Consider the following 25,819-nt stretch of genomic DNA (forward strand, 5'->3'; position numbering starts at 1 on the left):
TATAGGCAGACTCTTGCAAAAATTAAATATAAATCAACAATTTAAGTTAGGTGTGGTGAAAGGAGGGATACTTCATCATGCAAAACACTGTACTGAATTTAGTGCTACTGGCTAATTAAATCAATCAGTCTCACATAGTTGAAACTGGATAGTTACACACTGTATGAACATATTTAATTTTATTTTTTGCCTCTTTGCGTAAGATTAAACAAGATGAACTCAACTGATGAAATCTATCTTGAAGAGAATCTGTGAGAGTGCTTTTCTTCATCGGTGTTGATGAGATGGATGGAGCTAAATAAAGAGCAATCCTGAGAGAAAACCTGTTTTAAACTACAAAAGAGCAAAGAGTGGCAGAGGTCCACCGTCCTCTAGGATTATATTAGACATACAGCCAGGTTTCAAAAAAGAAGCGAATCCATTTTGCATATAATTACATTCAGTTAGAGTGGACAGAAATGGCTTAGTTCTGTTTAATTACATTGACACTAATTTCAATTCAAGTTATATGGACAGGATCAATTTGGGGATAATACAAATTCAGTTTATAAAACCAGCTGATAAACAGTTATCTTTATAGCAACGACTCCGTAATCTGGTTTAAAAGTGACCTCTAAAATACAAATAAACAGCATTAGAAATTAGACACTATGGATTGTAGAAAAGCCTTTTATTATACATTTCCCAGAAAAGCCCACAATATATTATCTGTTAGCAATTTGTGATGTAATGATAATTTGCTTAGCCAATCATCCAAAATTAACAAGCTTACACTACGGTCTCAGAAATGAATCCTGACTACTCCTTTACACATTCATATTCCATAATTTCTCTCATTAGTTGCAATAATCTGTCAAAAGGTTTTCATCGTTTTTAGATATTTAAAAGCAGCAATAAGTGCCTTTGATTATTTCTGATTTGAGTCATTTTATTTATCTGTAAATAAAATGACTCCCTCCATATTCCTCGTGTTTTATTTTTGTCAGACTGCTCGTTGCCATTGGCCTGAGTGAGGATGCAGGCAAAGGGGCGGGGCCGAGCGCACAGTTGGGGGTAGGTGCGGTAGTGCGGCGTCTGATGCGTGCATAAAGACAACACTCAGCAGCAGGACGAACACGCTCGGAAGACACCGAAATGCAAACAAAATGCTGCGTCCACGAGCTGTGACCAGCCGCTGGATGTGAAGAAAATAACCAAACACCGGGGGGATAGAACCTCTGAAGCGCGCGCGCTGGCAGCGTTCTTGCCGCAGATTCCAGTAGACGTAGATCCCGCTGATGCGCTTTCGCTGTGCATGAATCCCTCTGTTTGGTTTGCACGTTCAGTAGAAAACCGAGCGGTGTTGACGACTCTGTGGAGCCTGTGAGTGCACCTTATCCGCCTCTCTGTACACCTACACCCCGCCCCCCCCTCTGCACTCCTCCGCGGCACCTGCTTCAGGATGGCCTTAACGATCTGCACGCGATTCACCGACGAATATCAGCTGTTCGAGGAGCTGGGGAAGTAAGCACGCATGTTCCTTTGTTTTTATCATCTGTCATTCTCTCTCCCTCAGCGAGATGTCGGCTTGTTACACAATAGGCCGCTCTGCTTTAGGGACGCGCGGATTTCGATGCTGGAGAGTCTGTGTGCCGAGCGTGAGCGTGCGTGTGCGCGCGCCGCTGACAGTTCATCCAATAGCCTATGATGCAGAGGCTAAAGGCACTCTCGTGTGTGTGTGCGCGTGCGTCACGCAGGCCAGTGTAATTGCTTTCTATTTGCTTTAATCCCAGCATCCGAAGCCCTGCTTGCGCTCTGTGCTCATGTCGTTCGGCAGGGTGGCGTCATTTCCCTCCCTCTTGGACAGCCGCTGATGCTGCAGTTGGATATTTGCGGGACTCCTTTGCTAAAAAGCTTAACCAGGATGACAAGTGCATCGGCGTGTGTGTTCGTGTGCGTGTGTGTGTGCTAGGAGATATGGTAACCCACTCCTCCTTCTCTACCTCCATCACCCCTCCTGCGTGACAGAAATACACACACTGAATGCGACAGCTCTCATGTAGTTGAGGATGACACACTCCCTAGCCAAGCATAGATCCATGGTCAATTATCACAGCCCGGCAGGGGAACTCTCACCTTTCCTCTGACAGAGCTGCAGGCCACCATCCGCACATACCAGCATACACTGATCAGGCAAAACATTATGACTTTTAACAGGTGAAGTGTATTGCAGTGATTACCCCCTAATTACACCAGATAGTTAGCATAATATTCTAAGTAGCAAGCAAACACTTTGTACTCAACGTTGCTGGAAGAAGGAAAAAAGGCCTACGCGAGGATATGAATGAGTTTGGCAAGCACCAGATTGTGAAACCTAGATGACTTGGTTCAGATGTCTTCAAAACTGCATTTCTTGTAAGGTGTTCTAGGGCTCCAGAGGTCAGTATCTATCAAATGTTAGCAGGGGCATGGAGGAGAGAACAGGCCAGTGGAGGGGAAGTCGATGGTTTGGCTGGAAATCCTTGGGTCCTGCCCTTGGATTCAACTTTGACTTGACCTACCAAAGGAGTATTGGAAAAGCAAGTCATCCTTTCAGGGAACCAGGACCATCATGAGTGTCACCTTTACCACCAGCATAATGCTCTAGCCAAGAAACAACAATGGTTCAGGACTGGTCTAAGGAGTGCAACAACTTTTAGGTTTTCATGTGGCCTTCAAATTCTCCAGCTCTCAATCAAATCTACAGCATCTATGGGATGTGTGGGACAAACAAGTCTGGATTCTGGACGGCCACACTTCACATCTCTCCCGACTTAAAGAAGCTCTTGGTGTCATTTACTACAACACCACTTCAGGATTCTACCAGGCTGTTTTAAGAGCAAAATGGGACCCAACACATTGTTAGACTAGTAGTCACATAATTTTACCTTCTTCTTTTGTGCACAGCAGATATGCGTTGTACACGCTTTTAAAAGTCTTGCTTACTCCTTGAAAGGTGTGGGCCTCTATGTATTGTTGTCATGTGCTTCCTGACCTGCAGCCTTGAGTCCTACGTGTCTGCAGCTAGTTAACTCTCAGCCAAAATAATGCAGTCTCTCTTTCCCTGTTTGAGGAGCTGATCTCTCAAATCTGTCTGCAGCTCATCATCCTAATTTCTTCAATGTTGCAGCAATTTTTCCCCTTGTAAAAAGGTTCAGCAACATTTACAATCCAAAGAGCCATTGTTGTCTAAATGAAATTGATGTACTGCTGAAAACATACAACGTACTAAAACCTCGCAGTTGCCGATATATTTGTAGAGTTTCTGCTTCATATGGTGGCGACAGTGGTAGGTGTTCAGCTTCACGATCAGTGGGTTGCTGGTTCAAGTCCCTCTCTGTCTGCCTCTTGAGTTTTGCTCATCATCTGTCTTGCCTGCTGATGCTGATCAGAGGATCGGTCAGACTTGCCACCATGATTGTAGGGTGAAGCACTTTGGGCTCCTCTGAACTTGATAAAGTGCAGTACGAGCACAGACCATTTATCAATCCACCTATAACAATCTATTCACTTGAAATCTCATGCAACTGGTTATGCTATGATTTTTTTCTGCAATAAGTACTATAAAAGAGGTTGTTTTTGTGCAAAATTTTCATTCATGTTAGATAAATCAAAGGTTTAAAATCACCATTTATCAACAAGTCGTTGCACAATTATTGATTTAGTTTGTTACACACCCTTCACCAAATAAAATAATGGCTGTAATAAACACAGTTATCAGACCCCAGAAAATGAGTAAATCAGAGGTCAGGATTGACTTCAGGTCATGAGGAATATTGGATGCTAAAGGTGTCTCCATGACTGCAGAGCCTAGCCGTCTTAAGATGGGTGCACCTTTTCAAGGCTGGATCGAATGCAGCTCTGTGCTCCTTCTATTCCTCAAATATAGCTGACCTAGTTCTTTGATCTTCATTAATGACCTTGACACCAAAACAAAAAAGGACTGAAACAATACAGAGATTTGTTTTAAAAAAGTGTACAGAAGGTTTGTAGGATGAGTAAATTTGTGAGATGAAATGCAGCACTCACCTCTGCACTTGATAGACAAACATGTCATCTTCACCTGTTACTGTGCTGACAATCCCCAAAATGCCTACTATCAGCTGAAGATCCAGCTTTTTGTAGATTAATATCTGTTAGTAATTCTTGCAGTTTTTTTTATTATCATTGCAGACAAGTTAAGCAACAGTATGACATCACTTGTGATTACTGATTTCAACAGTGTAATGGAAGAATAATGAAGTAAACAAACCTCAGGTAACAAACAAATCTGCTGTGCCTTACCTTTTTAAAGGTTGTTTGCTTCTAACTTTGAAAATCGATGACGAGCTGCTTCATCATATAATCGTTTCTCTTGTCTGGTGCGATATTTAAGTCAGTAAAATGTACTGATGAGCGTTTCCAACCTCCAGTTGTGCAAGACTTTGCCATGCTGATAACACTTCTAGCCAATTCTATTATACGTAACCGCTTTACTGGCTTTTCTGCCGTAAGCAGTCATAAATGACTTATTTAGGCAGTGTAAAAAAGGTTTTCACTACTTTTTTTTAAACTAAGAGAAAATGACAAAGGATCTGTCATTATAAGCTTCCTTTTGTACACTTTTAAATGAGTAATTAGCGCTGTTACCATTAGTCCCTTTTATGTTCCCTAAAAAAAAATTGATCCTAAGCTTAACTCTGCCAACGTTTCCAAATCCAGAATGTTTTATGACAAACTTTGAAGGCTCAAAAGGATCAAATAAACCAACTTTTTTTTTTGTAATGCATTCAGCTCTCCTATTATCTAGAAAATCTAACTCCAAAATAGTTTAAAAGTAACAGCCTGAATGAACAGCAGGCATGGCAGGCATGTCTCAACAGAAACCTTTTAAATAGCCTTTTAGGTCTTCTGTACTTTTTCTTATATAATCATGAAACACCTCGCTATGCTGTAAAAAAAAAAAAAAAAACCTCTAACCTCAGTGAAACTTCCACACTGAAAGGTGTTGCTATTTGTGCAGTATACATTTCTGCTTGGGTGTGATGTGTTCACTGACTGGAAAAAAATCTGCTCTTTTTAGTTTGAGACCTACTGGTGACCTGTAAGGCCTTTCAGGCTGAGATGCATCCATACCACACCAGTTTCATTCACCAGCTGTTTCTCTAGCTGTATATTTTTATGTTTTTTTTGTGTGTGTGTGTGTTTTGTTTTCTTTTTGCAAGTTTTCATTGTTTTTGCTGGTCAAAATGTGACTTTTAGATCCCAAATGAAACATTTTCTCTCTGTTCAAAGGTTCAAAGCAAAGCTAACTGGCATAGTTTCTCTTTGGTCGCCTAACTCACAACTGGCTCTCTGCTTGGGTTGGTTGCAACAAATTCTTCTTTGAACTCCTTTGACATTCTTTTTGACCTGTAACTGTTTGATTCTACCATCAAACGCTTATGGAAAAATCAGTAACAGAAACTTCATTCAGCCCAGAGAGTCAGGTTGGCATGACTGCTTTTCAAGTGGGCAGTTTTTTTTTCTTCTTTTTTCATCAAAGACACATCGCTGACGTATTTTATTTTGTTTGTGTTTAATTAAAGGGGAGCATTCTCTGTGGTCAGGAGGTGCGTGAAGATCTCATCTGGACAGGAGTATGCTGCTAAAATCATCAACACCAAGAAGCTTTCTGCCAGAGGTAAGAAAAACAAACATTTATGTAAGAAAAATAAATAAGGACGCACTTTGCATGAATACCAGAAACACTCTCTGCTTGTCACTCTGTGAAGTGTTTATAGACTCTGAATGATGCTGCCTCTCAGAGTGGGCTTGAGGTTAGAGTGGGACCACATGAGTGTGTGCACGGGTATTGTTAATGTCACTGAGAGACAGACAGACAATCAGACATGTAGGCAGTGAGGAAAACATCTACCTTGAGTTTGAATGTTGGTAGTTTTTTTTTTTTTCCTGGTTTGCAGAAAGAAACAATGAACAGCAATGAACAGTAATATGTCATCCTTTATTTGCTCATTTGCACTTTTGGTGCATTGGTTTCCTTCCTATTTGTGTTATTCTTATTTGTCCTTTAGTTTCTATGCAAAATTTAGTCACACACAACCTCGGATGTGTGTATGTGTTCTGTATTGATTCAGGGCTCTAGCTGGTCTTGTCCTCCCAGGGGCAGATCTCTTGCGAAGCCGACCCAGTTCTTTCACATCCGTCATTGTAATTGTAGCCGCTGGCCTGGTTGCCTCAAGCTTGGGACACACACACACACACACATGCGCGCGCACGCAACCATATTCATACTCAAGCCCACAAAGACACACTCTCAAACATGTGCACGCACAAGCACAGCCATGACCCAGCCATGACCCAGCCTATTTGTGAATACTAACCGGTGGAGTGTTGTGCCTCTAAGGTTTCTTTTCTTCTGTCAGACTCCACTTATGCCAACACTTGGTTTTTTGTGCAAAACAGGGACTGGTACCAGAGCACTCAGACAACTAAGACTCTTTTCTTACTAGCTTTTACCTCAGGTTGAATGAAGAAGACGCTCACCACTTTGTAGTCAAAGTGTGGTCAAAATGTTTGACCACACTTTGGGCCTGATCTTGAGTCAGAATGAAGAGCACCAAATTGCATGAGCAAACAACAAATTGCACGCGCAGTATGTGAGTGTGTTGCACGCAGTCAACAAAAATGGCACATGCAAAAGTGATGTAGATGCCCCCATTTAAATGAGGATTTTGCGTGAACTACTGCCTGTTGTCATTGAGAGTGACAGAGAGCAGAGAGGCCAGAAAAGAAAGATGAAGCTGAAAGCCATCGACTTGGAATGATGATGATAATAATGGGTTAATAACCAGAGATTTCTGTTTTACTCATAACCCCAGGATTTCCACACATTTTTGAAGAATGCAAAATTGACGATGGTGAATCATTTGTGGTTTATATCTTTATCCGTGTTCTATTTTCACCCACAGTCTAGAAAAATCAATTTTTCTTTTCGATTAGATTGCAATTTCAGTCCAAAGATGAGTGTTAAATCCAGTTTCATTGTTCATTACAACACAGAATAATGTGAAGCAGGAATACAAATGTGTCACCCATTAGCTCATGAATTTGTGCTTAGATATGTGTGAGATTATAAGCAAAGTTTGAGTTATTGTTTTCTAACATAATGAGATTGAAGTCTCAATTAGAACAATCAATGACTGAGAATCTTATTGGCCTGACGAGATAATGAAACGTGTGGCAAGAAAAACAAGATTTAATTTTCTCAATGTTGAGACAAGGACATCCTTAGAACAGGTGGAAATAAAATGTAATAAAAAAGATACAAATGTTCTTTTGTCCATGATAGTGTCAGCCTCAATGATAATTCACATTAATTCTGTTGCTGCAAAACAAATTACTCCCCACGGATAATAGTTTATCTCAACATCAAAGCTCAAGGCAATTGCGCCTCATGGTTACATTACATAGTATTATGACAGTCAGCCTGAGATTTTATGTCATGATAATGGGAAATATTAAATTGTTATTAAAACTCTTGCTGGAGTTATCATTAAGATGAGGTGTTGAAACTTTATTCTTAACAAAAAACTTAAGCTTATGTTATCTCCAGATTATAAATGAAAGCATTTACGCAACAAAACGAGCTCCAGATCCTGTTACCTTCAAATCACGGTACAAAAAACTTCAAATCTGAATCATTAAATAAAATACAGAGATTTATATTCATAATATGTGGTTTGGTCTTAGTTTGTAAAATGTATTTTGTGAACAGTTTTAGCTTTATATAAAATGTTTGTACTTATATTTTGAAAAGATCTGAAAATGATTGAGAATTTAAAGGTTGAGTCTGGAAAACTGCGGGATTTTGAATCATGAAAACAGACACTGTAACACATGAGAGCTTATAGAAGACGAGACGGCCTTTTATCCAGGTACAAATGCTGAGCACTAAATCAAAGCCCATTACATTATGTATCGACAGAAATTAAATAAGTTCTGCTTTTGCTTCTTTGTTTTTGTCTTTTGTTGTCTTTGTTTTGTTTTGTTTTTATGCCATTTCCATGGTACAATATTTACCATACTTCTGGGGTGATGTTAATTTTGGCATTTCATACAAAATATTAGTTAATTCGTTATTGATGTTGCTTTTGAAGGTGTTTTAATGTATTTTTCAAGCAAATAGTTACTTCATTGGAGAGTAACAGTAACAGTAGCTGTTAACTTCAGTTATTAAAATGCTGTATATATCAAAAGCAATTTTAAAGTAATTTTACTTCGCATCATATCCCTTTTCTGATGTCTTGAAATTGGCCTGTCTCTGTTGCACACTCGAACAATAGTGACGTCGAGACATGCGGTGGTTGTAGATTTTCTTTACTTTCCTTTTCTGAAAATACAAAACAGGATTCATAAATTCGACGTGCGTCACACTATGATCTACTGAGCTTACGTTCTTCGACACAAAACCTTAGCTTAGCTGTCTCAACTGAGATAACCATATCTCCGTTATTAATACAGCAACATACATTTTGTCTTATGAAACTTTACAACTTCGTGTCACAAACACACAATACCTGTTGGTAACTTTTCACTACTTCGGCTAACCTGAAAATACAAAACGACATTCATAAATCCGACGTGCGTCACACTATGTTCTACTGAGCTTAAGTTCTTCAACACAGAAACTTAGGACCCAAAGCTGCCCTAAGCGCCTGTTAAAAGCTGATCCCTTTCTAGACTCATTTCACTCTCAGCCAGAATAGTTACCAACATTTATATGAATATTCAGCTTAACATGGGCAATGAAACACAGTGCTTTTTAATGACAAAACAAAACAAAAATATTCATAGGAAAGATAATAGAATCATATTTTAACAGAATAAAATATGATCTAAAGTCCCCCACATCTCTTTTATTACCTCCTTTTCTGACACTCCCACTTCAGCACGTCATCCCAACACTGCTTCTCCAGTCCATCCGTTGACGCAGTTTTACAACTCTTCTTAGGAGCGTTGTAGTTTGAATGATAAGCTTAACAGATGCGCAGTTCCTCCAGGTGTTTGCTAATTGCTTCTGCCACTAGTCTGGTGGAGCTGTATGGGGGAGAAGCAGAGGAGGGATACTGTGAAGGCGGAGGCTCAGTTGGAGACTGAAGCTCCAAGGAGGAGCCTTGGGTAAATACGCATCGAATAGCTGCCATGGGAGATTTAAGGCTTTCTCAAACATGTATTAATGAGTCAAAGCAGCTCTCCAGGTATGTGTTTGAGGAGGAAATAACAGTATTACTTGGCATAAAGTGCAAAAAAAAAATCAATGTTGCATAATACTCCTCCCTATAAAGCTATCATCAGTTCTATCCACATAAAAAGGATTTTATTTTCTTAGGAAAATACAGTGCAACGTTCTGGTGTGCAATGGGCCATAACAAATAAATTTGGACCAGGATCTTTGACTGTCTTTCAAATTGTTTTTTAATTGTTAGCAGGAAGAGCTTGTGTAACTACAAGCTTTATCTGTAAAATGCATTGGCATGCTGATGAATGAATGACTAATTTGTCTCTTGATGGCTAACTGGCATCTAAGACATGCATTCCCCAAGATGCCTTGACATGCCAGCGGCGCCACATGCTCTGGAAGTTTTGTTTACAACCTATCTCTTTTCAGCATTCTGTTGATTGTTGTATTAGATAGTTACGTGTAGAGCTGTTAACACCTTTTTGCTGGACATCTTCAGGCAGTGTTCCTTAATTCCAATCCTCAGGGACTGGGGCCCTGCATATTTTTGATGAGTCTCTGTTTCAGAACACCTGATTCAAATGACTGCATGACCTCCTCTGCATGCCATCAAGTTCTGCAGAAGCTTGTAAATCATCCATCTATTCAAGTCAGGTGTGTGGCAGAAGAAAATCACATAAAACATGCAAGGAAATGGTCTCTGAAGACCAGAATTGAGAAAACTTGCTCTAGGGGTTGCCAAAAACAAGAGAAACAAACTCCAAGGAGTTGTTTCATTCTTGTTCTTTGCCATTAATGTTCACACATGGAGTGCACTCTTTAGGTAAACCGCAACAACTTGAGGCTTCAACAGGATTTTGGTTTGTTTTGCAGCAGCGTTCTTTCTCTTTTTTTTTTAATCTATAAATTATTGCATGCTGCTATCAATAGAGAGCAATCTAAGGAATATGTGAATTGAACACATTGAGACAAGACATTTCATTGTAAACTTGGTTGATTTACAATGTAAAAGTGTCAAAAGCATTGCTGTACATTCAGAAGTATAGTTCTGCTGAAAAAAATGACGAAAGGTAAAATATTGGTTTTGTGGTGAACTTTTGCTGATTCTCTAATTTGGGTATTTCACTCTTTCTTCTAATATTTGTATTTTTGTCATTCTCTTTTTATTTTTTGTGATGGATGTTAGACTTGTGGTTTTGTCAGTGCAGTAGCATGATTTTAAAGTTAACTTTTTTTAAATGGCTGTACATAAGCCATGTGTAAAGTGAATTTTTACAACTCTTGCTTTGCATTTTATTGCTGACTATGGAAACATGCTTGTACTTGTTCAGTCAAAAACATGGGGACTTTAAAGGTCATTTAACTATTTAATAAAAAATAAATAACTGCAATAATTAAAATATTTATGTTAACTGAATTCTCACTTTGATCGGCATGCCATGCTAATACTGGGTTTACTGTGCTTTTTTTGCCTTCAGTACTGCCTTAGTTTTTCATTGCATAGAAGTGTCCGAAACACTTCTCGGCTTCTTTAATTCATTTTAAATTATAGCATGTTGTCAGCTGCACATTCCTGATGAAAATCTCCTGTTCCAGTCCATCCCAAAGGTGCTCTAGTAGATTCAGAGCTGGTGACTGTGGAGACCAGTGGGGTACAGAGAACTTGCTGTTGTCATTAGAGATGATTTGAGCTGTGTTACATTGTGCATTATCCTGCTGGAAGGATATGAAGAGGAGTACACTGTAATCCCAAAGGGATGGAGATGGCCAGAAACAACCCTCAGAAGTAAATATCCCCCATAGCGTTAGACCACCAGCAGAAGTCTGAATTTATGCTTCCATGTTGTTTATACCAAAAGGTACAGACCACTTATCATATCCCTTTTGCAGATTTGACAAATGAAACACAGTATAGTGTTGAGTAATAAAACAGCTTCAATTACTTATCAAAAAGCAGAAAATATCAATAATAATAATAATAATAATAATAATAAAGGCAGGCTTTAAAGTTTGGTCGGACGGACGGTGCATGTGGCTTAACGAGTGGTATGTGGGGCCTCCATTATTTCAGGATTTTTGCAAATTGGAGAAGAGATTGAAACCAATAGTTTGATCTTTTTTGCATTATGTTCTGGTTGTGCTCTGTTAATATTCTATAAACACATTATCTTCTTTATTTTTTATTTTTAAGGTTGTTTCCTTTTCTAGTGGCCTTTATTTGATAGTGGTGAGACAGGAAAGCTGGTTTTGCGAGAGGGGGCAGACATGTGGTTCAAAGGTCAACAGGCCGGGACTGGAACCTGTGATGGCTGCGTATCTGGGGCACCATCGCCATGCCCCAGTAAGCACACACTATCTTAAAGACTATACTTTTTTTTTTTTTTTTTTTTTTTAGTTTGATGCTGTTTATGTTAATTGTTAAAACTCTTCAATACTTAAAACTATGCTATGATATAGTTTTCTGTCCATAGCAGCAGAAAACGTCTTTGTCCCTTTTGTATTCTTTGTGTTGCATTTTTCCTCTCTTCCGTTATGTCTTCTCTCTTCCTGCTCTGCTGTCCTGTTTTTTGTGTGAAGACTCCTCTCGCTATTTCTCTGTTCTACCCGTGTTGACCCTCGCTAGCTCAGTCGGTAACGGACACCTCGGCAGACGGATCGGTGTCTCACCACTTGCACAGACAGATTTTCCAAAAATACTGTGAAGAATAATCTCACTCCTTGTGCATGTGGGTCTGCCTCTAAAAACACACACGGTCCGCTTGTGTGTGTGTGTGTATATTTCAAGGTTTACATACAGGACATGCTGGCGTGTCAGACACAGTCTTAGCCGCTTTACATGATAAGCTTCAGAACTGCAACTCTGATTCCAGTCTCTTTGGCAGGATCATAAGCCATTGCCCCCCCCATCACCAACCCATATGCAGATGCAGGCGCGTGTGTCAGTATCTGGAATTGACAGAGGTTTAAGATAGGACTGATGGCAGGAATGTGGGCAGATCAAAGCTCTGTGTGCATTTCCTGTCGTGTGGGCACGTGTGTGCGGTGGTCCTGCTGGGGCCGGTCACTCTCTTGCAATCTACAATCCCGATTGTGCAGCATTTCATTAGGAGCAGTAGATGAGTCAGAGAACAAGAGGGGGCAAGAGAATATGGCAAGAGGGGAAGAAAATGATAGGAAGCAGCGAAAAAGGGAGATAACAAGAGAAAGGATGGCAAGTCAGTACTTGAGTTTTTGTGTTCATGCATTGAGACGCTCTCCCACAGCAGTTGATTTGTACTCTCCCTTCATGCTTGTGTCGGTGTCCTGTCACTGCTTCTCTGCTTGCCATCTCTTGTCACTTTATATTTGCTGGTGGTGCGCTGTGCATGTGTGGGTGTGCGCTGCCATGCTGTCGCTTGTGCATGCCTGTAAACCCTCATCTGTTTTTAAGTGTCTTGACTATATAAAAGACAAAGCTTGTTCATTTCATTTTTATAGTTATTGCATTGCAAGACAACAGAAAAGGGGCATAGCCTTGTTTGCTTGGACACAGCATTTGAAAAATCCCTGGATTTTATCAAAACAAAATTATTTTTGAATTTGTCTTAAACGTTCCTCCTCTTCACGGTCATCTTTCTTTTCAAACCAACCCTCAGTCAGAACAGACTTTTGGTAGCAACAGATTTTGTTTTTTCTCTCCTCATTTTCATCTTTTAAATTTGTATTAAGTCGCTGTTGGTCTGATTCACCTTGCTTTGTTGAGAGGTAAAATGAGAGATTGCAGACATGACGATATGAACGTTGGGGATGGAACGAGATGGAGATTGGAGAAACAGGAGGGAAGGGGAATCACATGACTCACTGGGTACTTGAAGGCTAAAAATAAATGCTGGTCGTGCTCTCATGCTGTCTGTCTCTATCTGACACACACATGTGCGTGCACACGGCTTTGAAAGTATTCCATCTTTTGAACGACGCCACGGTTTTTGGTTTCAGTTAAAGCCTTTCATTGGGAAATGCACCTCTGCACAATCTGTAAATCTGTATAAATATACAGTATGTCAGTTACCAGTAAATTGTACCAAATGTATTTTGCGTGAAATTTGTTGACAGTTTATCACTTCAATTGCTTCTTAACCTGGAAACATTTATTGTCATGCAAAATACCAAACATTTAATTGAGATGAGATGGAGTTTTCTGAACGGAAGAATTCATGTTTGAAATTTTGATATGGATATTTGCTGTTTAGACATTCCCTGTTGCCAGCTTGAGACATTGAGGTACATACAAATGATAAAATAATAACAGTAGGCATGGGCTGCTATGAGATTCTCACTGTATACTTTTACATAAATCATGGCCTCACTGTACCATGATATTAATATGTAAAATGTATAGTACATCATCTAATTGCTTTTATTTAGGGACTGTATTTCAACATGTTAACTTTGATTTATCAATTACAATGCAATTAGTACTTTTTCTTTTTTTTTTTTACATACAACTATCTCAAATCGGAAACTATTTGCATATTTCTGGTGCACCTGTAAATCTAATGCATAAGCAATTTGGTATCCACCTTAGTCCTGGTGGTGTTGCTTTAAAACCGTTTTTTGATATTGAGCAAGATAGCGAAAAGTCAGTCGATTGAATTGTCTTGGTTACAGATTCATTTTTGCGTCATTTGTTGCGGTGGTTGAAGATTATCTTATGGATTCAGTGGTAGGGAAACCAAATCTATTGTTGTTAACCAACATAAATTACAAACCTAAATCTAAAGTCTTATTGAGAGCCCATTTTGGCAGATTTCAGGGGGACAGACTCAGCCGGAGAATTAAACCTGACTTCAAAGGACAATTTCATCTCTAGTAAAATAGAGTCCTGTAACTATAAGCTAGAAATGAAAATTGCAGCTGTTGCATTTAAAATTGCCTTTCGGTGACTCACTCTGTAAGGAAAGAACCTAAAGCATGACAAATAAGCCTAATAGACTTCAAGAACAGCTTTCTTAATTATACACCATGTGCTCCCAATGTCTCTTTGTACGCTGTTTGTCCTCCCTCTAGTTTTTCTCCTTGTCTGGCCCCATGGCAATTAAGCTGCTGTATGTGGATTTTATAAAAGAGCTCAACAAAAGTAAACTATTCTGTTATTCTGCCACTGTGTAATGTTCCCACAGTGCTATTAATAAAAATAATTATTCTAATGTGAAGTTCATTTAAAAGGTAATTTTTGTCTTGGCATAAAATTCTCAAGGCATGATAACCTCTGATAAAAAATACCATATTGTCATGTTCTCACACACTTTAATAAAAAAGGGATTAACTGAGTTAACTGCTTTTTATTTAAGCCAGAAAAAGAAAAAAAAGTCTATAATAACACAGAATTAACAACTGCTAAATTTAGTGGTAGTAGAATATTATACCTTTTTGTTGTAATGTTTGTTACAGCTTTCAGTTGGGTGAGTTGCTCAGGTAGCCCGTGGAGATCATTCTGCCTTTAAAATGTCTTCTTTTACTTTCTCTGGAATTAGGCTACAACAAAACATAGCCTGTGAATAATAATGGTTCTGCCACAGGGTCTGCTGATTGGTCCATTATTGCTTCTATTCTGTAAATATGTTTAACACTTATTTTTGTTTATTTTTTGCGGACGATGCAGACTTTTTTTTTGCAGCAGGTAAAATCTGAAGCAGCTTTTTGGGTACGGTGGAAATATAAACAAATTATCTATTAACTTTAGGAAAAGCAAACTGCTATATGAAAACATATTGTAACATCTCTAAAAAAAGACCTCAAGCTGACAGAATTTGGTATTTAAATGGGGTTTAATTTAAATAATCAGTCCTCAGAACTGGAATAACTGCAGAATGACAAGTGCACTTTTGTAGAATTTTCACTCTGACCAGAAATAAGATTGAAACTAATATGAACTAACATGAAAACATTTATAAATTTAGAAAAGCGCATCTTGACTAAACTTATGAAAAAATTATAAAAAAATGTTTAAATGTCAACAAGCATCTGATACATGTACTAAACTGTGAAATTCTGTTAAGATAACATAAAAATCTCCAGTACTTTGAAAATATTTTTGAAATAATTATAAAAATTACAATTATAATACAAGTTTATAAACATTTTTTCTTTGAAGTTGCACTTTGGATAAATGGTTTGCTTTAATTATCATTGTGGTTTGACTTGAACCTTGACTAAGGAAGGGGATCTATATGCAGGAACCTCGGCATTTATCCTTTCAGTTTCCCCTTGTTTAATTTCTTTTGTCCTTTTTGTAACATTAAAAGACAATATTCTCAAAGTGTCCTTGTAATACTCTGATGATTGTGTTATTACCTCCGTGCTGCAGATGCTCCTCACCTGCAGCATACAACAGTAAGCTCAATGCTGGGCTCATAAATATTAACAAGGCACAGTTTGGCCTGATTTATGCATGCAAATCTCTGTATTTAATTACAGAAGTGTTGGTGTGCCTACTTGTTCTTCTTGGTCATTTTGTCGGGATGTCTTCAAACTATCCTCTTCAGATTAAAATTATTTCACACATTTGACTGTGTCTGCTTTAAACTTGAACACGATAAAACATTCCCATGATGTACTCCCAGGCATACTCTTGGAGCGGTTTTATCTTTGACACCAGCTGCCTTTGTTTCTCCTCTGCGTGGGGGAGCTTGGGAGTTATTGGTTTCATAACTCTTCCTCTGTTGGTAACCAGCCGAGGGTGACGGTGTCTCTGCTTTTTGAATGGTTTTATTAGGCCCCTGTGTTCTGTAAGCTGAGGAATATAACCGTGTGGAGGAAGATTGCTCCGCTGCTGCCCACTAAGGATGTTACATTTGCCTTACTTAATCTTTTTAATTAAAACTCTTAATTAATTTAGAGGACAGCATTTCTGTTAACCTGCTGTGCTACACGTGGCTGGGATTTGCCTTAGTGTAACAGTTAAGACTGAGGATATGATTTATTGTTTATTGTTTAAAAGTGTACTTTGACTGAGGCCAGCCCAGAGAGTGTTTATAACCCGTTTGAAATGTCACACCAAGAAAGCATCCAAAGTAAACTCAAGTTGATCGCCAATCCAAAGTAGCATCAAAAACTGTCAAATCTTGTAATTTAACCTGGAACTGTTTGGTATCCATCGTAGTCCTGGTGGTGTTTCTCTAAAAACTGGCTGTCTTTTTGATTATGATAGCAGAAAATCAATCAAGTGACTTAAAAAAGTTGGATTATCTGTTGCACTGTTTGCACTTATGCCTCTAAATGGCAGATGATTAGCTTGTGACTTCAGTGGTTGTGTGTTAAACATGCAACCAAAGTAAAATGGGACTGTTTTTGTGATCTATAGTTTAGTTTTCTTACCTTATGGACAGATGAGGAGCTCACTGTAATTTTCAAGAAACCCATACCTGTCAGGTCTCCCGTTTTGACTGGGAAACAACCGTATTTTACCCATCTGCCCCCGGGGTGCTCCCGCATTAATATTGTCCCATAAATTTCCCGTATGAGATCCAGCATACATGGCTGTAACGAGTGGTTACTTTAATAGTCTTCCCTCTCTATCATTGCTGACCAGTGTGCCCATTCTCATCGTGGTATAACAGTATCTGCTACACTTACCTGTTATGAAAACTCTATCTTATTCATATTCTAAACGATGTGTCACTGATCTGCTCTGCTTTTTTTTATTTCTTTATTTTTTCCATTCACTTTTTATGTTTAAGCCCTCTCTTTCTGTTCCCTAATTTAGCATTGTTGGATATGTAGGATGTGAAATTGAACTCTTCAGTATAATGCACAACAGTTGCACATGTGAGCCTTCAGGAAACTAAAAGAGGAAGAGGCCGGATGGTTGGGTCTTCATGGGAAATTCCCAAATTGTCTCATGGTGCCTATGATGGTGCAATTATTGTTTTGAAGAGGGTTTGGGGAGGGGGGCAGTTTTGAAACACTGTCATTGCAACACTTTGGAGTTAGTTAGTGAACTCCAAAGACTTTATTTGGAGATTTGTATGGATATATATATATTTTTAATATGGAAAGAAAGTAAGATAATGAACAAATTCGCCTGGTCTAATACTTCAGAAAAATTAAGAATCTCAAGCTAACCCAACTTTATGTTTTTGGATGGTGGGAGGAAGTGGGGCCTTCCCAGGACTTTCTTGTGCCAGATAACTGATCACATGTCAACAACTGTGCCATCATGTGGAAAAACGGGAAATAACTCAATGCAGTTCTTTATTTTAGATGTTTTTAAAATAAAACTTATTTTAGATGCCCACTTATTTTAGATGTTTTTAAAATAAAACTTATTTTAGATGCCCACTTATATTAGATGTTTTTTTTTAATACTTTCACATTGAATAAGATGGGAAAGAATTTCACAAATCAATTGTGAAATGTGGAACATTGGATTGGCATGACTGAACAGATTAAAATAAGCAAACGCCTCTGCTCTTTCAGAACAAACAAAGGGAAAAGCTGCAGGTTCAAAGAAATGATCCCAGTGTATACAGAGGAAAGTTATTCATTATGAACACTTTCACTTTGTCCATTATAGAGAGACCAAAAGGTTACTTTATGTTAGTGAAAGTTTAGAGGATGATTTTCTTTGTACTTTGTATAATCTTGGGAAAAATATTAACCTCCTTTTGCAGCAACAATTACATTCATGAGGCTTGCTGTATTTCCACCCTGTAACTTAGGAAGGGTTTAGATAAGAATGGAAAGCTCCTCCATTTTCAAGGTTTTAAAGATGTTTATTAATGCTGAGTCAGAAGTGTTGGTTCCCAGACTACCTGTGAGAAACTTCATAACCCAGGTATCGAAGGTAATGACTCTGGCTAGTCAGAACAGATCAGACTGAACGGACACGGCACATGTCATGACATGAACTTGCTGTTCTCATTCTTGCAATAATTAATAAAGTGCAGTTTGAGTGAAAATCATTGATCGCTGCTTGGGAACTAACAGTGACAGTTCATCAGGGGAAACCCCATTTTCTTTTTCTTTTTTTTTTAAATATTTTTTCCATTATCACTTTCTTCACTTCCCTCTTTAAAATTTGGTTACTACTTCCCTTTTCTGGCTGCCATAAGCATTGTGACCTTCGCCTCCACATCATCATGACTGACTAAATGAGTTGATAGAAAAGAGTCTACTTCATGATGTTGATCAGTATCTCAAAAGTTTTGCTTTTGGAGTCCTCAAATATCTGTGGTGCGACTGGGAGGAAGTATGCAAAGTTTACAAAGACCCAGATGACTCCTTTTCAATTCTCTTAGTAAATAATTCACTGTGAGGGTCACAGTTTCATGACTTTAAGAAAATATATTTCTTGAAATATATTTTCTTAATATTTTAAGACAAAAAAAATGTTATTCCTCTGATGATACAATTTTCTTCAGAGGATTGTAGTGAATGTAAAACAAAACTCTCCAGAAATATTACATTACATGATATGGCCACTGCCATCTGACACAGTGGGTATGTTGTGTTCATTTTTTTTTTTGATGTCAGGTCATGCATGCAGTCAAAAAAAACTTAGTTTTAGTCTCATTTGGCCAGAGCACTTTTTTTCAAATGCTTGCCGTTTCCCCACATGGCTTGTGGAAAACTGACAGGATTTCTTATAACTTTCTATCAATTACTGTTTTATTATTGACTCCACAAAGGGTGACTATTGAAGGACATGGCTGAAATGTCTTATGTTAATTGAATTTTCTATTTGAGCTTCGGATCTTTGCCATTCTTCAGAGTTACCATAGGCTTCTTGGGTTTAGAAGTAAAAAAAATCCAGCAAAGTTCATTAGAGTTCACAGTTACAACATACAAAACGTAAAAAAAATAAAAAGTTAAACAAAGGTTTTATACTTTTGCAAGGCACTGGAATTATAAAGCCAGCTGTGGATTTTAACAAACGTAAGCAAAGTGCCTCTCAAAGCCTCTGCCGCATTGAGGATCAAGCTTGCACATTTGCACTGACACCTAAATATTTTAAAGCTTTTTTGTCATTGACTTACATCACATTATTATCAAGTTTAGGCGGTTTCAGGGCCAAGCAGATTTCAGACTTGCTTACAGTAGCAATGTTTATATTAAAAGGGATTTACTAGAGTAAAATATAAAAGAAAATGTTGGGTCAACCAAAAATCTTCACATGCATTCATACACTCTAATCCAAGTTACCCAATTCTTCTTTGTTGTTTTTTGAATAAGGACCTTCTCAATGAAAAGGCAAGTTGCATCGATAAAACAGCTTTCATAACAGACCGGATGGACAGACTAGCACTTCTTTCTCACATAGCAACTTCTTAAGCCTTCAGAATTGAGCTGAACATTTTTTTTTTGCATTATTTGTGACAGTTTGAGTTATTTATCTCAATTCAAAAACAGATGAATTAAAATTAAACGCTTGTATGATGATGACACCTATACAACTATTTTTCTGCCCGACGTTCTTTAGAGTTTTATAGTTGCACGATAACTCTCGGGATGTCTGCCATTTGCATGCAAGGCTGGTTTCACTGCAGAGGAGAACGAGAGGCCTGACGCTCTGATTGGTGCAGGAGTTGCTAGACAACAGATGTCCAGCCAGCTAGGAGGTGTACTACCTGTGGAGAAAAGAGAGAGAGAGAGAGAGATAGAGAGAGAGAGAGAGAGAGGGGAAAGCAGAGTGAAAGTAAAGGTTGGAAAATGCTGAGGAGGAGTGTGGCTTTCATGTGCAGTGTGCAGTTTGTGGTGAGCACAGTAGCAAATGCTTGTGTGTTCACGCTGCAAGTTAGAGAAACCCCCCCCGAAATGCCTGATAAATCCTCAGTGTGTGGAATGTGTTTTCCACAAAGTGCCTCAGACGAACAAATAACAGCTTTTGATAAAAATATAGGCAATTTGTTTTATATTCTTACAACCAAAGACAGCTTAAAATCATTACAACACAAAAATAACCAAAGGCACAAATCTTCACGTAACAGAGAAAATAACTGTCACTCATGTAAGAAAACCAGAAGTTGGGGTCAATCCAGCTGATCTGATCTTTGGAAATTTACAGCTGAAAACAGGCTTGAGACAGATAGAATAGGAGAGGTGCTAAATAAGTACTTTTCAGTAACATAGTGAGACTGAGAGAGCAATTAGTGACCTTGCTCTGAGGGTCATGTTAATAAAACACCGTCCACTGAGCTGTCCTTGTTTCAGGCTCTGTCTGCGGCTCTGTGCTCTTCTGTTTTTGTCTACATTTGGCAGTACAGTGAAATATTATTTAAATGGACATGTCCTCACAGGCAATATGGAAACTCTGCAGCACCACAAAGTAGCTGTTTTAGGCTCTGTGTGCTGGAGTGAGGTGCTTCTTTTTCACAAGGTGATTTCTCTAAGGCATTATGTAATTTAGGATATTTAAGTGAGGTTGTGTTAAAAGCAGTGAAAGCAGTTAGAATTGTTTTCTTAGTTATAAGTCCAAATTAGTCTGTCCTGGAACATTAAGGTAATAGCTAGTCCAAAAGGAGACTAGAAAATGGTGGATTTTTACCTTCATGAAAAAACCCCTCAAATTTCTAGAATGTCCTAGTGGTTTATGGAAACTCTGTTTTATGAGCCTCATCATGTTTGCATTTGGTCAGCATTAGCACTGAAGCCATTGGTTGTTTACGCAGTAAGTGGAGGTAGGAGGCAGTGCGTCACCAACAATCTCCCTGTTTGAAATGTGCATTGGAAAATAGAACATGGAAATTGTTTGTGAGAGTAATACTTACAATATGATGGTGGTTTAAAGGTTCATAAAATAGGACAAATGACTGATGCCTTTAAGATCAGAGGTGTTTTATGATGGCAGAAGTCTGCTTTGACCTTGGTCTCTCTTGGGTGTTAGCAGTTGTTCCCTTCAGTTTTCAAAACGCACTAATTTGGATTCGTGTCGAATTAAGAAGTCAAGAGAGACCTCCGCTTCAGGTAATATATTAACAGGCTTTAATGTTCAACCAGAAAGTCTACTGCAGTGTAGACTTGTAGAGCCAACATCAAGAAAGCAAAATTGGTAATGTGTCCATTTTAACCCCTATTTCATGTAACCACCATGGTCTAAAGCAACAGTTTTTAGGTTGATTGGGATAACAATGTTTTTTGGTTTGTATGTTTTTAAATAGAGATGAAAAAAAATATTTCTAAAATAATGTTTTTTGTGATTTGGTGCTTTTTCTGTCAATTGTTCACTCATGGTAAGGAATGTAAAAACAAACCACTACGTCCTCTTTTGCTTCAGATTTGAATGTGTTGACAAAAGAACAGAAAACAAAAAAAAGCCTCCTACTTGTCTTACGTGTTGGGAGTATGGATGTGTTCACCTGCTGCTATATTTTTCATTCTTTGGTTTTTCTTTCCTGGGGGAAAGTTGAAATGGGTCACTTCTAAAACCATAACATGTTACTCATTATGACAACTGCTGTTCTGACTCACAGTCCAGTCAGTAGACCGGGGTATTCTCTGACAGACACATTTGTGTGTCACTCTATGTTCATAAAGTCAGATGAAATCAGTGTAATCACCCTGCAGAGAGACGTGAGAGCCTGCTTGGGTTGCCATATCTTGTTTGGGGCTGTGCTGCATCCAGGCAGCCACGCAGTCACCTCTGTACTTTTTAGTGTTTTCCTCTTGGCGTGGTATAATGTGTTAACTTTTCAAAAGTTTTCTTTGACACGTGCCATGAACAAAATATAATTTTTAGGACTAATGTCTTATTCTGGAAAATAATTTTTGCAGATAATTTTTAGCAAATAATTTTTGCTAATTACTCTTGTAGGAAATTAATGAGAAATGTGCACTATAGAAAACTAGTGGGGCTGTGCGAAAATGGTTTGTGGGTTGGCATAAAGGCTACTTGGATGGATAGAATGTTGCATGGATACCCAAATGCATATTACTGGGGCAGTAATAATTTTACTAGATGCACAGAATTTCTATCATATTCTAATCTTTAATATTTAAATAAATAGTTGAAAAAGCTTCCATTATATATTTTTATCCTATTATCTGTGCTATTTTTGTTTTTTTTCCTCTTCATCTTCTCCCTCGTTGTCTCCAGTGTTAAATTACTCCACAGCTCCAGTGTAAAGTTTTGGATGATGCATTGGGACATATGTTCCTCAAACATCTGGTCAAGTCTTGCGGATAGCGGGAACTCAATATACTTTCACATCTAGTGACGACTTGCTGAAGTTCAAATTTCACATGAGTATAAGGGAAGAAAGGGAAGTTATTGCATATTACTGCATGGCTGTTAGTTTCAGTGTGGATAAAAATGTCTTGTTAATGAGGGAGATCAAAAGAGAATGGTCAGAATTGTATTCGATTGTAGCAGGGCGATGCTAACTCAAATAGCCACCTGTTATGTTGAGTTCAATTTCTGAATGTACACTTTTAACCTAAGCAGTCAACTGAGATAAAGCAGCAGAAAACCACACCAGGTGCAACCAACATCAGCCAAGAATCAGGAAACTTAGGAGACCTCAGTTCAATGCAGCAGGAATGTGGAAGACGGTTCTGAAAGCCAGTTTGAGACAAATTGATCCCATCAAGTGTGGGAAATACCAAGATGATGTTCTGTCTCTGCAATGATCTGACTGACAGGGTTCAGAAAATTAGCAACGAGCGACTATGAGTACTGATTTCCAAATGGCGTCACAATACAGTTGTATTCAACAAATTTGAAAAGTTAATTTATTTCAGAAACTCTATTCACTCGGCGACACACATTATATAGATTCATTGCACACAGAGTAATGTGTACAAGCCTTTATTCCTGTATTTCTGCTTGCAGCTAATGGGAATAAAATGGATAAGGTTAGACTATGATGGCAGACTAATAAAAACATTTCAACACAAAAATGTGGGAAAATAAAAAAACAAAACAAAAAAAATCATAAATTAATCAAGTAAAACCAGAAAATCAATAATTATTTCTTTTGGTGGTAAAACAACGTATTTATCATCAATGTTATAATAGCTATGGCATTTAATTGTTTAGTTTTATTGCAAATATAGAAATAACACTAGTCTTTAAGCCTACTGGCCATCAGTCTGCAGCAACATGTGTGGGAGGGGCAACGCTGGATGACTTTACGCTCCACAAAGTAGGAGAAAAACACTAACACACTTTCTCCCAGAGAACCTTCATACCAGTAACCAAGTCTATGTCCAAATTGATCAAATATTTTAACATTCAGATTGCGATCTTTTTGTGTGCTTGTGTCCTGTTAGTGTTCTTGCATTTGTTCATAAAGCAGATGAAAAAATATTTATCCTGCCTATACAGACAGTCATTCAGTGCAATCAAGAGGCAAATTACTAACCAATAATATATATATTCAAAAAGCAAAAATCTGGATCTTGAAACTGAATCATCGCTCACTCTACATAAATCACCAGAACAATAAATTAATCTGAACATTTCATAATACTGATCAAAATGGAACTGTCCAGAAATGACTTTTTATTTCATTCGTAACCTTGACACGCTTACATTACCTGTCATTTCGGGTATATTTCACTTTTTTTTTCTCAGCTACTTGTCAACTTACACACCAGAGGTCATTTCGAGCTTACTGTGCCCCTTGACTGTGCTGTTATGTTGCTGTGTGTGGCGTGTAACCAAGCACATATCAGGTCACATTATTTCTGTCAAGCCTCTTAGTTCTGGTAAGCAAAAGAGCAAGCTGATGCAAAGCCAGCACGCGCAGACAGACTCAACATAAACACGCTGACAGTGACATTAACACTGTCCTGTGTCCTCCATCGAGGCAAACATGAGCTGGAGCCAGCTTCACGTTGGATCATTTATGCAGCCAATCACCATGGAGCATGAGAAATACTGTTAATGTCTGTGCGTTTGTGTCTCCTCTGCTTTTCTGTTAGATCACCAAAAGCTGGAGAGAGAGGCAAGGATTTGTCGTTTACTAAAGCACCCGAATATCGGTGAGTGCTAAAACACACCAGGACACATCCGTTTTGTCCCCCAGGTCTCTTGCGATATCTGCAATGGCTGTTCATCTTCGAGGCAGTTTGTTTATAATACAAGTGAAGAGTGAATTTGTGTGGGTGGATTGGTCTGTGTGTTTGAGTATCTAATGATATTGTGCCTGTGCAATCTTCTTGAAAGACTTGAGGAACCTCCAGCTAAAAACCACTCACCTTAATCCTCACTTCACCACTGATGGAACCTGCATCTCTCTTCTTATGTTTTGTTTCTTTATTATCACATTGAGCTCAATATTTCTGAAAATTTAGATTCATTTTATTGAGACATATTCAACTAGCATAGCAGGCAGTTTAAAACAGTTTAAAGCTGCAGTAGTTAGCTTATAAATATGTATTTGTTAAAACTATGTCCTCATGGTATCATATGAGGCAGATAATCTGAGAAAAAAATTTAACTCCTCTGCCTCCTCACACTGGTTTTATAGCTATCTGCAAAAATACAACCGATCACAGCCAGGAGAAGGGGCGAAAGCTTGTCAATCAAGCTCACGTAGACGCTACTTACACTTTCTTCCTTGCTTCCTGCTGTGCAACACCTCCTGTGAGGCGATTAAGCTTGTCCAAGTTGCAGCACAGTTGCAGCAAACTGACAAGCTCGAGCTTGTCAGATTGCTCAAGAGCACCTCCCAAAACAGTGCTCACACCCTGATTATACCCTCCCAAAACAGTGCTCACACCCTGTTTTGGGAGGGTGTGAGCAGCATGTATAGAAGCATGCTTGACAGCCCTGATACTCTCCTCCTGGCTTTGATTGGTCATTTATGACTGGGAGCAATGGTTTCTGCAGGTGGCAGTAGGACCACTGCCACCTGCTGGATGTCAATTTTTGGGGGGAGTTTATCATTCTCATTATACTGTCAGGACAATGAAAATTTTAACAAATGTATATAAAAAAAAAAAAAAAACTTGTTTACATAAAAGTTACCTACTGCAACTTTAACTGAAAACTCTTCCTAAATTTAGAAAACTCCTTTTCCCAAACAGCTCCACATTTGATACTGGGATTGGTGCTTTTCTTTCTTTATCACTGTTTGATTTCCTACGTGAGCTGACTATGTTTTTGTGAAATCTCCTCCACAGTAAGACTCCATGACAGCATATCAGAAGAGGGTTTCCACTATCTGGTGTTTGATCTGTGAGTAATGGACTCCTCCTGCCTATCTGTTCACACACCCACAAGCACAGTCCCATTTTGCACCTTTCCTTGCTTGAATGAGATTAAACAATACTTCAGAGATGCTGTTAGAGATTCTGCTATTTCTAAACATCCTGAGATTAAACGAATCAGTTTCTGCCAAATGACCCAAAGGTTTTCATACAGCATAGCATAAACTTGTCAGATTTGGTTCTGCAGTAATTACAGATTTTATGTCTTTCTTTTTTACTTTAATGTTTTGATATGGTTTCCTCTTTGATAATCAGGTTAAGGTTTTGGGGAAAAAAAGTTCCCTCCTGGGATATTTACTGTATGTATTATAAGCAAACATCAGACATTCTTATATAGGGGTGGAAATTTGAAAAGTGTTTGGAAATGTCATGTTGAGGTCTAGCTTCCTA

At 38.4% G+C, this 25,819-nt stretch overlaps 1 protein-coding gene across 1 annotated transcript; it reads left to right on the forward strand.

Moving 5' to 3' along the window:
- Positions 1-1,010: 1,010 nt before the first annotated feature.
- On the forward strand, positions 1,011-25,434 carry LOC103130676 (calcium/calmodulin-dependent protein kinase type II delta 2 chain-like). Its single transcript, XM_007542134.2, has 4 exons — positions 1,011-1,503; positions 5,586-5,680; positions 24,140-24,199; positions 25,343-25,434. Exons 1-4 carry the CDS (start codon positions 1,442-1,444, stop codon positions 25,399-25,401), a joined length of 276 nt encoding a protein of 91 aa, XP_007542196.1. The 5' UTR covers positions 1,011-1,441; the 3' UTR covers positions 25,402-25,434.
- The last annotated feature ends 385 nt before the right edge of the window (positions 25,435-25,819 follow it).

Source organism: Poecilia formosa, unplaced genomic scaffold, assembly GCF_000485575.1.
Source record: "Poecilia formosa unplaced genomic scaffold, Poecilia_formosa-5.1.2 Scaffold660, whole genome shotgun sequence".
In the NCBI taxonomy this organism is placed as follows: domain Eukaryota; kingdom Metazoa; phylum Chordata; class Actinopteri; order Cyprinodontiformes; family Poeciliidae; genus Poecilia; species Poecilia formosa.

Excerpts from the sequence above, each read along its gene's own strand:
- LOC103130676 (XM_007542134.2), top strand. The coding sequence starts at position 1,442 with ATGGCCTTAACGATCTGCACGCGATTCACCGACGAATATCAGCTGTTC. Across the intron at positions 5,681-24,139 it reads CAAGAAGCTTTCTGCCAGAG|ATCACCAAAAGCTGGAGAGA; the intron begins GTAAGAAAAACA and ends CTTTTCTGTTAG. Across the intron at positions 24,200-25,342 it reads ACTAAAGCACCCGAATATCG|TAAGACTCCATGACAGCATA; the intron begins GTGAGTGCTAAA and ends TCTCCTCCACAG.